Source organism: Cygnus atratus, chromosome 2, assembly GCF_013377495.2.
Source record: "Cygnus atratus isolate AKBS03 ecotype Queensland, Australia chromosome 2, CAtr_DNAZoo_HiC_assembly, whole genome shotgun sequence".
In the NCBI taxonomy this organism is placed as follows: Eukaryota; Metazoa; Chordata; class Aves; order Anseriformes; family Anatidae; genus Cygnus; species Cygnus atratus.
Genome location: NC_066363.1, coordinates 14,782,154 through 14,794,276, shown reverse-complemented (window position 1 = coordinate 14,794,276; position 12,123 = coordinate 14,782,154). Strand labels below are relative to the sequence as shown.

The window sequence follows — 12,123 nt, the reverse complement described above, 5'->3', positions numbered from 1 at the left end:
AATGTGTCATTAGGTATCTTTGTGATTACTCAGATAATTGCTGCTGTATCTAAAAATTAGAACAAAGAGAGGTTTTAGTGCAGTAGCTTACTGTAATAACCTATAATAGTCACTGTACTATAGGTTACTAACCTACTATAGGTTACTATAGTAAGCTACTTAACTCCTGTAGTTCAGCCTGGAAAATCTAAAGGGTTTTCAGTTATGTTCAACTCAGCAACAATACACAGCCATATTCAATAAGTCAGTAATTATGCTACAATTTGTTTCATTCTTAAATAAGTATTTGCTACACAGACTCTACCACTAACAGCATGGTTTATCAGTCAACAGAGGGCAGACTGTTGTCCTACCTAAAATTCTTGGCATTCAAAAGTGGAATGCTACAAACTAGTGTCATTACTTAGAACTAACAGAGTGCTGAACTTGTATGATCTGCAAGACACCTTAACCAAATTTATAACTCAGATTATAAAGACCAAATAAATGATATTTTTAGATTTATGGCAAGGGACTTGGCCAGACCATGCTCAGTACAATGTCTTGAATCTCTGTAGAAGAATAACAGTGAAAATACATTTTTAGTGTGATATCTTATAATCGCAATCTGTATACTTACAAAATGTACTTAGAGAATGTAAGGAGCTTTGCTTAAAAAACATCTCGGCAACTATTATTCCACAAAAGCTACAATTTACATATCTCTGGAAGTCTGCGCTTTTATGAAGTGGAACTGCTCTGAAATATTTTTCCAAAGCTCAATGTTCTCATGCTTCACTTCTGTGTTTTACAAAAAATACTGCTGTTGATTTGTTATTCACATTCTGCACCCTCATCCTTTATGTAAAAAACAAATGCCAAAAACAATGCTGCAAGTCTCAGTGAAACTGGAATATCCCTTGACAAGCAGACCCCATCTCAAAATAAGTGAGAATGAGAAACACATTGCTTTGATTTTCTGATTCACAGAGGAATTTTTTTTTCCTCTCCTCTCCTGTGAGCTGGGAAGGGGGCAGAAGTTTTATCAGAAAGGATTATATGCAAGTCACTTTAGAAAACATTTATATTCTGAATGTTTGCAATAATTATGCATTTAGAGTTAATGTTTCTCATGAAAGCTGTAAAATGGCATCAAAATACAGTAGCAGAAAAACTAAAGTTGAATCTTTGCATTATTTTAAAGACAGATAGCACTTAGGTTATATATGAAGCAAAAATTCTCTTCATATCACAGTATGTTGTCTTTTTTCCTAAAAGTAAGATGAAACGGCTTCATGAAAATATTTTGCTTAAGGGGAAAAAGTTGGGATTTTCCAATAAAAATATTATGGTCTCTCTGGGAAATCTGGAAAGACGCCAAGAGTGTCCTGCTGTTCAGCCCCCTACTCCATCTGATACTTTAACAGTTCCAGATGGCCTTTACTACAGGATGACCTCCCCTCTATTCTTTTATTATGACCTTTGGGTCACAAATTATCTATAGGATGCTGCTGTCATTCTGTAAGACACTATTATATCTTTCATCTAAAGGATAAAGATGCTTAACATTAAAACACATCTTTGTTAGGCTGACCTTCCAATGATGATCAAAACAGACAGTTATTCCAATCAACGTCACTGCTGGAGAAAATATGTTTCATTTTTTGCAATACTGACATTGAGAAACTAAGGCATAGTTTTAAATCAGATCACTTTTGTAATTGTACTTGGCTAGAGAGTATAGCACAGTATATTATACTCATTTAAAATATAAAAAATATTGCTGTAATTGCTTTGATGAGTTATGTTGATTAAAGGGACGTGGTGGCTTGTTATGTTGTGTTTTTTTAAGTTATTGATGTGGTTTTCATGTAAACTTCATTGATAGGAGGTAATAAAACTTTATACAGTGTTTATTAATTATTTGTCTTTCTCTATAATCATAAATGGAACTCACTGAACTTGCATAGGAAAATATAATAAATAGTCCCAATGTACTAAGTAAAGTAATAAGGTTAATTTCTTTCCTGCTGTCAGTAAATTCATGTTAGCAGTCTCTCGTCAGCTTGACATCAATTAATGATTTTAATTCCAGACTCTTGTCACAGTACTCACCACCCTTTCGTCTAATTAAAATGGATGATGCATGATGAAGGGAAAACACAAGACTTCTGTTCTTGTTGTAACATTTCTATTCATTAGTATACTTTTACAACAAAAGGCTTGTGGCTTTAATGGCACTAGAGAAAGATGAAGAGAAGTTTATTATATGTTGGAGATAAAGACTCTTATACCCTTAGGAAACAATTTATGGAATGACCAAAACATTCAGGAAAAGATATTGGTGTTATTTTAGTTACTAATGAACATACAGAATGCTTCGCTCTAAGTTTAGGAAAAATCATTACGTGAAAAACACACACCAAAATTGTGCTCGTTTATGTTAGCACCAAAAAACATTGTCAGCCCATTGATTGATCTACAAAAGTAACAGCAAAACAGCCGATACAGAGATAAATGCCTGACCCACCTCTCCCAGACAGCATCTCTGCACGACAAAGATTCTCAGCCATTTCTCCCACTTTTTTTTGGCCATACTCCGTTGAAGTTGTAAGAGCACCATGTCCTACCTCCAATTTATAAACTCCCCCCAGTTCCCATTCTAAAAGAGTTTTCCACGGCTGATAGCAAGGCATTAAGATATACTCTGCCACACAAAACCCTGTTGAGCCATGAGCACCATCGCAGAGCCACAGCCTGCTGCTGCTTCCCCAGCCCAGGGCAGCCCCAGCCCGGGCAGCCCCGCACAAAGCCTCGTTGGGAGCTCCCCCTCCTGGCTCTGCAGCCCACAGGCGACACTGCCACGACAGTGATGCCATTTGCACAGGCAAGGATAAAAATAACAGCAGAACGATGTAAATGTAATTCTCTTCATAGCCCACAGGAACAAAAGGTTGGATTTTCCATAACGTAACGTGGGAAAACTAGAAAGGAAAGAGGTTTATTTTGCAGATGACAACTATACATACACATGTATGCATGAAGCATGGCACTGCTTTGCTGTGTGTTAATCTTCCTCCAAGTCCAGCCAAGACTGGCAATGTATGGCTTCTTTTTCAGAGCAAAGGAAGGCATACCCTGCTGGCTCCCTGGCTCCAAAAGCACCTGACTACTCTGCCATAGCACTTCCAGTGATACAGCTATTTAATTCTTTTCCAAAAGGTTTCTCCTTATCGCCTCACTACTGATCCTCACCATACAGGTGTTTAAGCACCTGATTTTGCATTCATTTCTGTGGAAGTTGAGGAAGAATACAAAGCTAAGATTAACATATCTGTATGGTAACAGACAGATTTGCAGAACACGAGTAAAGCTCTTTACTCAGTGTATTAGCAAAATGGAGAAAATATCCTGTAGTGTTTTTTTTCCTGAGGAAGCAGTGGCTCTAGAGGTGGATTGAAGCATAAGCAGCATTCACCCATAGCTGGGATCACATACTCTGAATCATGAGATTACATTAGAATTGCAGCTTTCATCTTTTTAAGTGTTATCTAGCAGTGAAACGTGCTGGATACAGCTGAACTTGTTGAAAACTTCACAAAGAATATTTATTTTGTTCTGTTATCCACTACCTGGGCACAAAGAGGAAAGTTGTTTGGGTTGGGGAGTGTTTGTTTTGCTAGGGGGAGTCCAAGGCCTCAGACAGGCCAAGCACACATGGCTGGGCCATGCAGGTGTCATGAACAGAAGGTGCCTGAGCTGAGGATGGGCAGAACACAGGCAAAGGGCTTTGATTTTGCTAAAGATTTATTTTCTTTTGCACTGAACCCAGAGCTGCAGGGAAATAATATGCAAAGAAAAATCCAAGGGTGAAGGAGGGAGGTATCAGAACCTGCTGTTAGGGAGATGTCTCCCTTCAGCACAAGCCACCAACCAAAACCAGAAGACAAATCTAAGCAGTGAGTTTTCTGAACGTTTCTGTCTTCACATCTCCTAAGAAAAAGGGTCTACAGGGTCTTGAAAGAGTCAGAAAACATTTCAGGACAATCAGACTGCAGGGCACCCCATGGACACATTGGCTACATGGTGAGAAAACCCTCACCTGGGAGGCCCTCAAAGACCAGATATATAGAGTTTGTTTCTAAAGTGAAAAGGTCTGTGGGCTTCCCAAGGCTTAGGTCCAGTAGGACAGCAGAAGGTGACCATCCATATGAAAACAAGTGGGTTGTAACTCTAATGCATGATGGCCATTGACAAAAGTTTCAGAATCTAATTTTAAGTCTACCCTACATAGCAATGCTTGTGTGAGACTGTAAGCAGATTGAAGCATCTCTGAAAGCTCAAGATATCCCATACATCTCCAATCTGTACAATTCAAGGCAATACTCTGAGGAAGATGGGCCAATTACAGGTTCATCAGGAAAGTCTGGAATTGGCAGACTATCTACTATATATAACAAGACTAAGAAGCACCCGGGGCTGTTTTCCCAGTCTACCCCAGCCAATGTAGGATCTCAGTGTTATCCAGTTCTAGTGGTCGAGTGATGGACTGGATAACAGGATGGCAAAGAGGAGCTCCAAGTTAGCGTATATTTAAAATGGCTGTGATCTGGCACAAGAATAGAGGTAGTTCAATTCATACCTTACTCAAATTCCGCAAGACTCTGCAGTACAGTCGTTTTTTTAGGAGATACAAAGCCAAGTTCAGAAAATCTATTGCTTAGTTTTGTCTTACGGTTTTGATTGGTGTCTATTTTTGGAGAGAAACAACCTTCCCAACAGCACACTAGAAACCAACTGGATTTTCAGAAGTGCTTGACAGATACTCAAGGATAATACAAGTAGACTTCTTTTTCTGGAGCAAACCAATGTTAAAGAATAGTGATTCAAGTGGACAATGTCCTATGCCCTTGAAAGAACCATTAGTCTGAACTTGTAAGAATTTACAAGTAGCAAGCATCTTACAGCAATTTTGGTAAGACTGGTGGGTGGTCTCATCAGATGACACGCCTAATTGGTCCAATATTTTATTTCATTGAAAGCTGCCTGTATTTGTGACTAGATAATTTATTTTCCTGTTCAAAATTCCTTTGTAAAGATTGTCAGTAAACACGTACCATATACAGCAGAAGAGATATCCTCCTTAGTAAGAAATTATTGCTAATAATATATTTATACAAGGCAATTTTACTATTTTAATCATGGTAAATTGAAGAACATTAATTTACTTATTTGCTTATAGTCAATATGAATACTATTTTTAAGATTAAAGAAAATCTATTGTAAGCACAATATCTTAAATTATCAAGTCAAAGCATAATAATTTTATAAAATTGTGGGCATGATTGATTTTTTAATGGACCATTCACTTGTTCTCTGACCCCCTAAGGATTTTTCTTCCAAGCCTTTCATACATAGTAAATTCATTAAATCCAGCCTATTTCCCCAAAGTATTGCATCATTTCAGAGGTATATAGCATCAAATACCAAGTAAAACAGAGCAAGTGAATTGTAACGCTAAAAACATTGAGGGGGGAAAAACCCACAGAAAACAAAGTTAGAATAGCAGCCATTATGAACCAACACTTGTTAACACAGTAATATTTCACTCTGTCTCCTCACAAGCACTTTGAGGGATTGTTCAGTTAATTCGCAAGAGTACTCTTCATTAATAGCATGTATCTAGCAGCATTATTTTACGGGATCAAAAGGAAACTCTGCAATCTAACTGCACAAAGATTTAAAGTCTCTATGGATCAAATCAACATCTGAATTTTTCATAAACATAAGGAAGCACCTCACACATTTGGTTGCTATTTTATTATTTTTTATTAGTTGTACATGCCACTACCCCAAAGAACTTGCATTCTCTTATAGACATAACACAAAGGAAAGCAAATACACAGTTAGGGAAAAAGAATAACGGGAGGAAGAGGACCCGTGTTATGATAACATCAAGCTGTTATGAAGTTCTGGCACATGCATTTTCTGCAGTTTCAGTGGAGACATAAAATTGTTTTACGGCACACAAGGAGTGAGATTCCAGGAAAGAGTCAAAATGGTTAGCATAACTTGATGGACAGGGATTAGGAATTTGCTCCATGCATGGGGGGCTATACAAATAATTTCATAATTCTACCTTGGTACCCAGCGTGACTATTGCAACCTCTCTCATATCATCACATGGACAGTCTATACTCTCACCATTCTTACTGAGAGAGACAGAGAGAGACAGAGAGACAGAGAAAGGAGAGAATGAAGAGAGAGAAAACATTACTAACTCAACACCCAGTCTTCCTTCTTTGCATAAATGTACATGGCTGATTACCTGGGGACCTACAGTTGCTAACAAGCTCTAAGTGCTGAGCAACCTTGGGTTCAGCAGAGCCCATTAAGCCAGGGATCAGCACTGTGCACATGTGGCTATGTCTTCTGCAACCCTGAGCTGGCTGGAGCTATGGAAGCTTTCAGTGTCTCTGCACCCCCAGTATAAGTTTATCCCCAAATTGGATGGTCTGCCCATGCATAAAGGAAAGCTGACTGCACAAACACACTTATTTCCAAATTAACTTATTTCCTTCATTTTCATTATTTCCCTTTACCGTTTAATCTGAAAGCAGATTACTCTTAAAAACAGGAACAGATTTAGTGATCCTGTTTCACTTTTGTTAAAAGAGAAAATAAAAAATAATCTGTCAAGTAAAAACCAACCAAACACTGTGATCCAGCCACCCTCTACTGTCAGAATGGATGGAGAAAGACATGAATAACTTTTTACATAGATTTATGCTAGTATATCTGTTAAAGAGAAAAAAAATATCCCATAATGTAATCCAAACAGATGGTCTCATATGATAAAGTTTCTGCAGTTTAACAAGTTGCTGTTGATCTTCAGTAACTCATCAATGTATAGCCTGCCTTAACTGTAATGTAAATCACTCAGCCTTAAAACAACTGAGAGCTAACCATTTTACATTGAACTGAGGAGACTACACAAGAGATATCATGGCTCTGCTATTCCAGTAAGTTGTCAGAATGATGAAGCCATCATTTGCAAACTTCTGTTCTTACCTGCAGAAGTCCAAGGTGCATAGAGATGATGGTCAAAGAGATCATTATGACTAACTAGTCACACCTCCTGTACAAGGACAACAAAATTTCCCTCCATAGTTCCTACTTCAATCCACAATTTATGGCTAAGCTATATGATAATTTTTAGATAAATCATCTCAACTCATTGTTCACTTTCACTGCTAAATGTGTCTGAATCTATTTACCATTCAGCATTCAAGCTATGTAGCCCTTTAAAGTTGGTCTCCTTACTGAAGAGATATCTATTCAAAGAGTCTCCACACACAACCCTGTATACTAGTTAATTTACAACCTAGACTCTGAGATTTTAACTAAATTGATATGAGAGATACCAGAGGTTAGGCCCCAAATAACTTAGGGCTACAAGAGACAGGATGAAAAGTAGAATGGAAATATTGAGAAGAGCATATGACATATACATTTAATAGGTTTTAATGGTAAAGGAAGCTGACAAGGAAAAATAGAGGTACTCACCACTCATTTTTACAATTAGCAGTTTAATATACATATCATTCCATAAACAGACTGCATAACACATAAATAGACTGAACCCCAGTGACAAATACACTGAAAATTATAATTTTTATGTTGTTTCTAAATATATCAGTGAAAAAACTAGATATGCAAGACTTTGAAGAAAAATACAAAACATACTTCATTCTATATAAATATTTCTTTTCTGAAAAAGTCAATAAAATCAATTATAGAATGTATAGAGAAAACATTTAATGTTATTACTCCAGTCTCCTCAATAAGGAAAGGAGCTTTGGTCTATAAAAGATGCTTACTGCAGCCAAAAAAGCTGTGGATACTAGTGTCCAAAATAAATCCAGCTTTGTCTTGTTATTTAAAATATATAAACATATCAACATTTGGGAAATTTCATCAGTGAAAATTGAACTTCGGTTATTTAGTTTAAAAAACAAACTCTCTCTATCAAGGTTTAAGCAAATACTGAAGTCTACCTCTCCTGTTCTTGCTTCATTCGTATTCTCTCCTCTTCTGAAGTAAGAGCTTCCTGCACTTTTATTTTACCCGTTTTCTCACTCTTGTCATCTTTGCGATGTTTGCCAAACCTGTTAATAACACACAAAAAAAGAATCTAACTTGTGAAATGAACACAACTGTATTTTCCTTTTCCTAAGACAAAAAAAATCCTCCAAGAAAGGCTGCTTGAAAACCAGGAAGGGAAAGCACAAAGACCTCAGAATTTCAATTATTAATCTTTACAGGCTGCTTTCGTGTTTTTTTTCTTTTTTTTTTTTTTTTTTGCATAAGTTGTTCATTTTTTTTCTTCACTCCTCTTAAAAGTTTACAGAATTCCTCACTAAAGAACAGAACAAACCAAAAAAGTTATAGTGCCACATTCTTGATTTCTGCCAGGAGTTTTGTGTCACTATTCTTAAATACATGGTCAAGCAATGTTTTAGAAATTATTTAACACTAACACTGCCAAAGAATGCAAATCAAGTTTACATTAAGTGAAGGCTTTCACATATGAACTGCAAAGAAACACCCAGCTGTATGCCCAACAACTACCCTACAAGCAGTACCACCCTCCACACCCTCCCCACAAAGCAGTTTCACCATCCAATGGACAACATCCAAAACAGAAATTCATTCTTTTTTACCACCAAGTGTTTTTTTTTGTTTGTTTTTAACTTTGTTACCCATGACTCTTCCCCCAAGGGAGTTCGGTGCAATCAGCGAGAGCAGAAGGATGGTGCTGGCCAGGCTGCCCCAGATGCAGCGGGGTATTGCCAGCCCAGTGGCAATATCTCGCATCTTTTACCTCTCTCCCCCTTTACAGGCTGTGTTTCAAGCATTTTATGTTTGTTCCATATTTGCACATTCCACTGCATTTTTTTTAGACTTTCAGGGAGAGCACAGTCTGGCATTTGAGATATTTAGCTATTATTAGGACAAAATTTTGTGCATTTGTAAGGCATTTCAGATCTTCTCTGATAGGAACGACTTTTGTATAGAGCAAACTAAACACACTCTAAATATAGCCCAAGTCTACATGACCATTTTCTGTCTCCTTAAGGCTGAGAGGATAACACATATCTATCACACAGTATCTTATTATAATACATACCTATTAAACACGGGATCATTTATCACACCAAAAAGCAGCAAGAATTATACTCCACAGATTGACACTTGCAGCACTTTGCACTCAAAGACCCACATCAAAAGTGAAACACAAGCACTGAAATGTGCCTTGTCCAGCAATAATGCGGGCTCCAAAATGCTCACAAACAGTGAAATAAAACGTGCAGTTCTTAAAACTTTCTGCTGACCCATGAAAATAAATTGTTTAAAATGTTTCTTACAATACTTCCCCTTTTGTTCCTGTATATTCTAATACAAAGCCATGGTGTGGGCTGATGGCATAACACACAGTGAACCTGCAGAAAGATTCATTTCTGGCCACTCAGTCAAGAGATACTAATATACTGGGTAACCATGCTCATGGTTCCTAAAGCATCTGTTAAAAAAAAAAAAAAGAGCAGTGTAGGAGTATGTACATAAACTTTAAAGTGCATGGCTGTTCTCCACAGTTCCCAGACTGCTCAATTCCAAATTCAGGCATATGAAAACTAAAATTGTTCAATAATAATTATCTGAAAAATGAATGTCAGAGGACATGATAGGGTTAAGAAGCACAAAATACTACATAAAGTTAAATCTCTGATGTAATGTGTTACATATAAAACGGACTAAATTCAGTGACCAGAAACACCAGCTTATATCTTTTAAAACATTCACTTATTTATTAAAGAGCAGTCAAAAGCATTATACAAAACATTTACATATATGACACGAGAGATTTCAATCAAGTTCTGGATGTCTTACACCAGACAAAAGAGAATGGCTAATTTAAAATAGCCCTAAATCCTCTAGCCAAGAGAGGAGAAAAACCTTGGCAGAAAAAGCATGGAATGGAGCCACTTTACCCTGATACCCAGGGAGGGCTGGGGGTGGCAGGGCTCAGAGCGACACAACACGTGGGGCTGGGAGGAGATGCACGACATATGTCGTGCTGGAGCACACCACCTCTGGGATGCCCACATTTGCTTCCCTCTGCTGCCCTTCCTCGCCCCATTTGAAATGTCAGGCAAACAAAGGAACCAACTTCTGGAGCAGCCAGTTCATTTTTGAAAATGAACTACTGGTTAAAAAAAAAAAGAAGAAGAAGAAGAAGAAGAAGAAGGTAAAATTGAATCAGTTAATACCCATCAGATTTTGGCAGCAAAACAGAATTTCTACCACCATAAATCAATTAACTGTAAGTATGAACAGAAATATATTAAAATCAATACCTTATTGAGAAAAAAAGAAATCTAAACAGGAAATTTATAATAATCCTTGTAAGCAATCTAGTAAATGTCTGGTCAGGCTGCATGACTGTGGGGAGACTACTTCTCACATTAACATGTAATGCAAACCTAGCAAAAATCAATGGTTTGAGTTTCCAGATCCAACCGTCCAAGTCCAGAACACGCCACACGTGTGCTGTGTTTCAACAGAGGCTGGGGGAAGTTACCACACAGGCAGTGCTCGGTGGAGCAGTAGGGCTCGGTTTGCTTTGACTCATGAGCAAGCTGTGACAACAACCCTTCTTCTCTTTCAGGGTATTTTCTTATCATCTTCTGCCCTCGGGGACATTCCTGATAGAGTTTCAAGAAGACATCGCTGGTCCTTTCCCAGGCATTTCAAAATTTCCCCATTCTGACAGGAGATTTTCCAGTGTCAATCTCTGATAAGCTCTGTGGTCATCCCAGCAGTGGACAGCCTGGCAGAATATGAACCACGGTGGTCTTGGAAAGTTGCCTTCTCTGGACTTTGTCACCCGCAGAAGTGATATATCTGCCATAATCACCACTGCCTGTAATAAGTTCAGCAACATTAACTGCTCTGTCCCTACACTCAGACCCGGAATCATCAATGCTGTCCTCCCACCTCCCTGATTGTGGCTTCATGTCTTTAACAGCATCACCTGCACAGGTAGTTAGTTCTCCGTGATAATTATACGTCACAGACCTGCACAACGGTTTCGGAAGCACGCTGCCCTAACTGAGTCTGACTCTAACCAAGTCTGCATACTTTTAGTAAGACCTCTGTGCAAAAATATTTACAAGCTCAAGATTCCTCTTTTCCACTGAGATCGCAAGTCCCCCATCTCTGCTAAGCTTCAGCTTACAATAGTAGCAGTAACAGACAAACAATAGAAAAACATTTTCCAGGCTCAGCAGCGACACTTGAGAAAGGTGTTTGAAAGAACCGTGAAGTGGGTACGTACATATGTACGCATGTGTACCTCCCCCCCCAACCCTTAATTTCTGTAGAGGGAGCCAACATTCCCTACTCTGAACGACGTTCAAAGCTTTTGCTAACAATAAGTGTGTTTGTTATTTATTTCTGTTAAAAGTATTTGCTCCGTGAAGTATGATTTATAGCCATAATGAAACCCACAGCCCAAATCAGCATCCTCTCCACCAAATTTATAAGTTATTTATAAATTATTTAACATTCATGTTCAAGCCAAGTTTAACCACATAAGAGCAACACAGAGCAATACTGAGGCACGCCATTAAAGCAAGCTGAAAAGCATTCCCCTAACTGTACAACACTCAGTGCACTCCGGGGATTAGGCTGGTGCCAAGCTACCCAAAATCACCAGTTCTTCCAGTTTCCTCATGTAGATGTTTTCTACTCTGATTCATAAATATTAGGCAAAACTGGACACTTAAAAATAAAAATAAGGGTATTTAGATCAGTGAGATTCAAGCAGCCCATGCAATATCCTTTCAATACACCAAACACACATCATACAGCCACCCTGAGGCTTGGCAGCCTGTGCTAGAACCCCTCCCTGCTGCTCTCCAGTGGCACTTGTGTAGCTGTGTGATTCAAAAGAAGTAAAGTGTGGGTCAGGTCCCCGGAATTACTCCTGGCACTTAAAACACCCCAAATTGATGCAGGGAAAAGATCTGACTTACCTCTGTAAAAGTTGCACCTTATTAAATGTGCAAGTGGCATGCTCTG

General features: G+C 38.2%; 1 protein-coding gene across 20 annotated transcripts in view; it reads right to left on the bottom strand.

The window, feature by feature from the left end:
- The window catches only part of PARD3 (par-3 family cell polarity regulator), a 445,585-nt gene that overhangs the window by 111,480 nt on the left and 321,982 nt on the right, over nt 1–12,123 (bottom strand). For 14 of the 20 annotated variants that reach the window (XM_035545279.2, XM_050708750.1, XM_035545283.2 and 11 more), the window contains one exon: nt 8,037–8,147. The exons of 4 other annotated variants lie outside the window; for them this stretch is intronic. In XM_035545279.2, coding sequence (XP_035401172.1) covers nt 8,037–8,147 — 111 coding nt within the window. Of the gene's footprint in view, nt 1–8,036; nt 8,148–9,832; nt 10,964–12,123 lie in introns of those variants that run through there. 2 more of the 20 variants (XM_035545296.2, XM_035545294.2) reach the window with 2 other exon arrangements.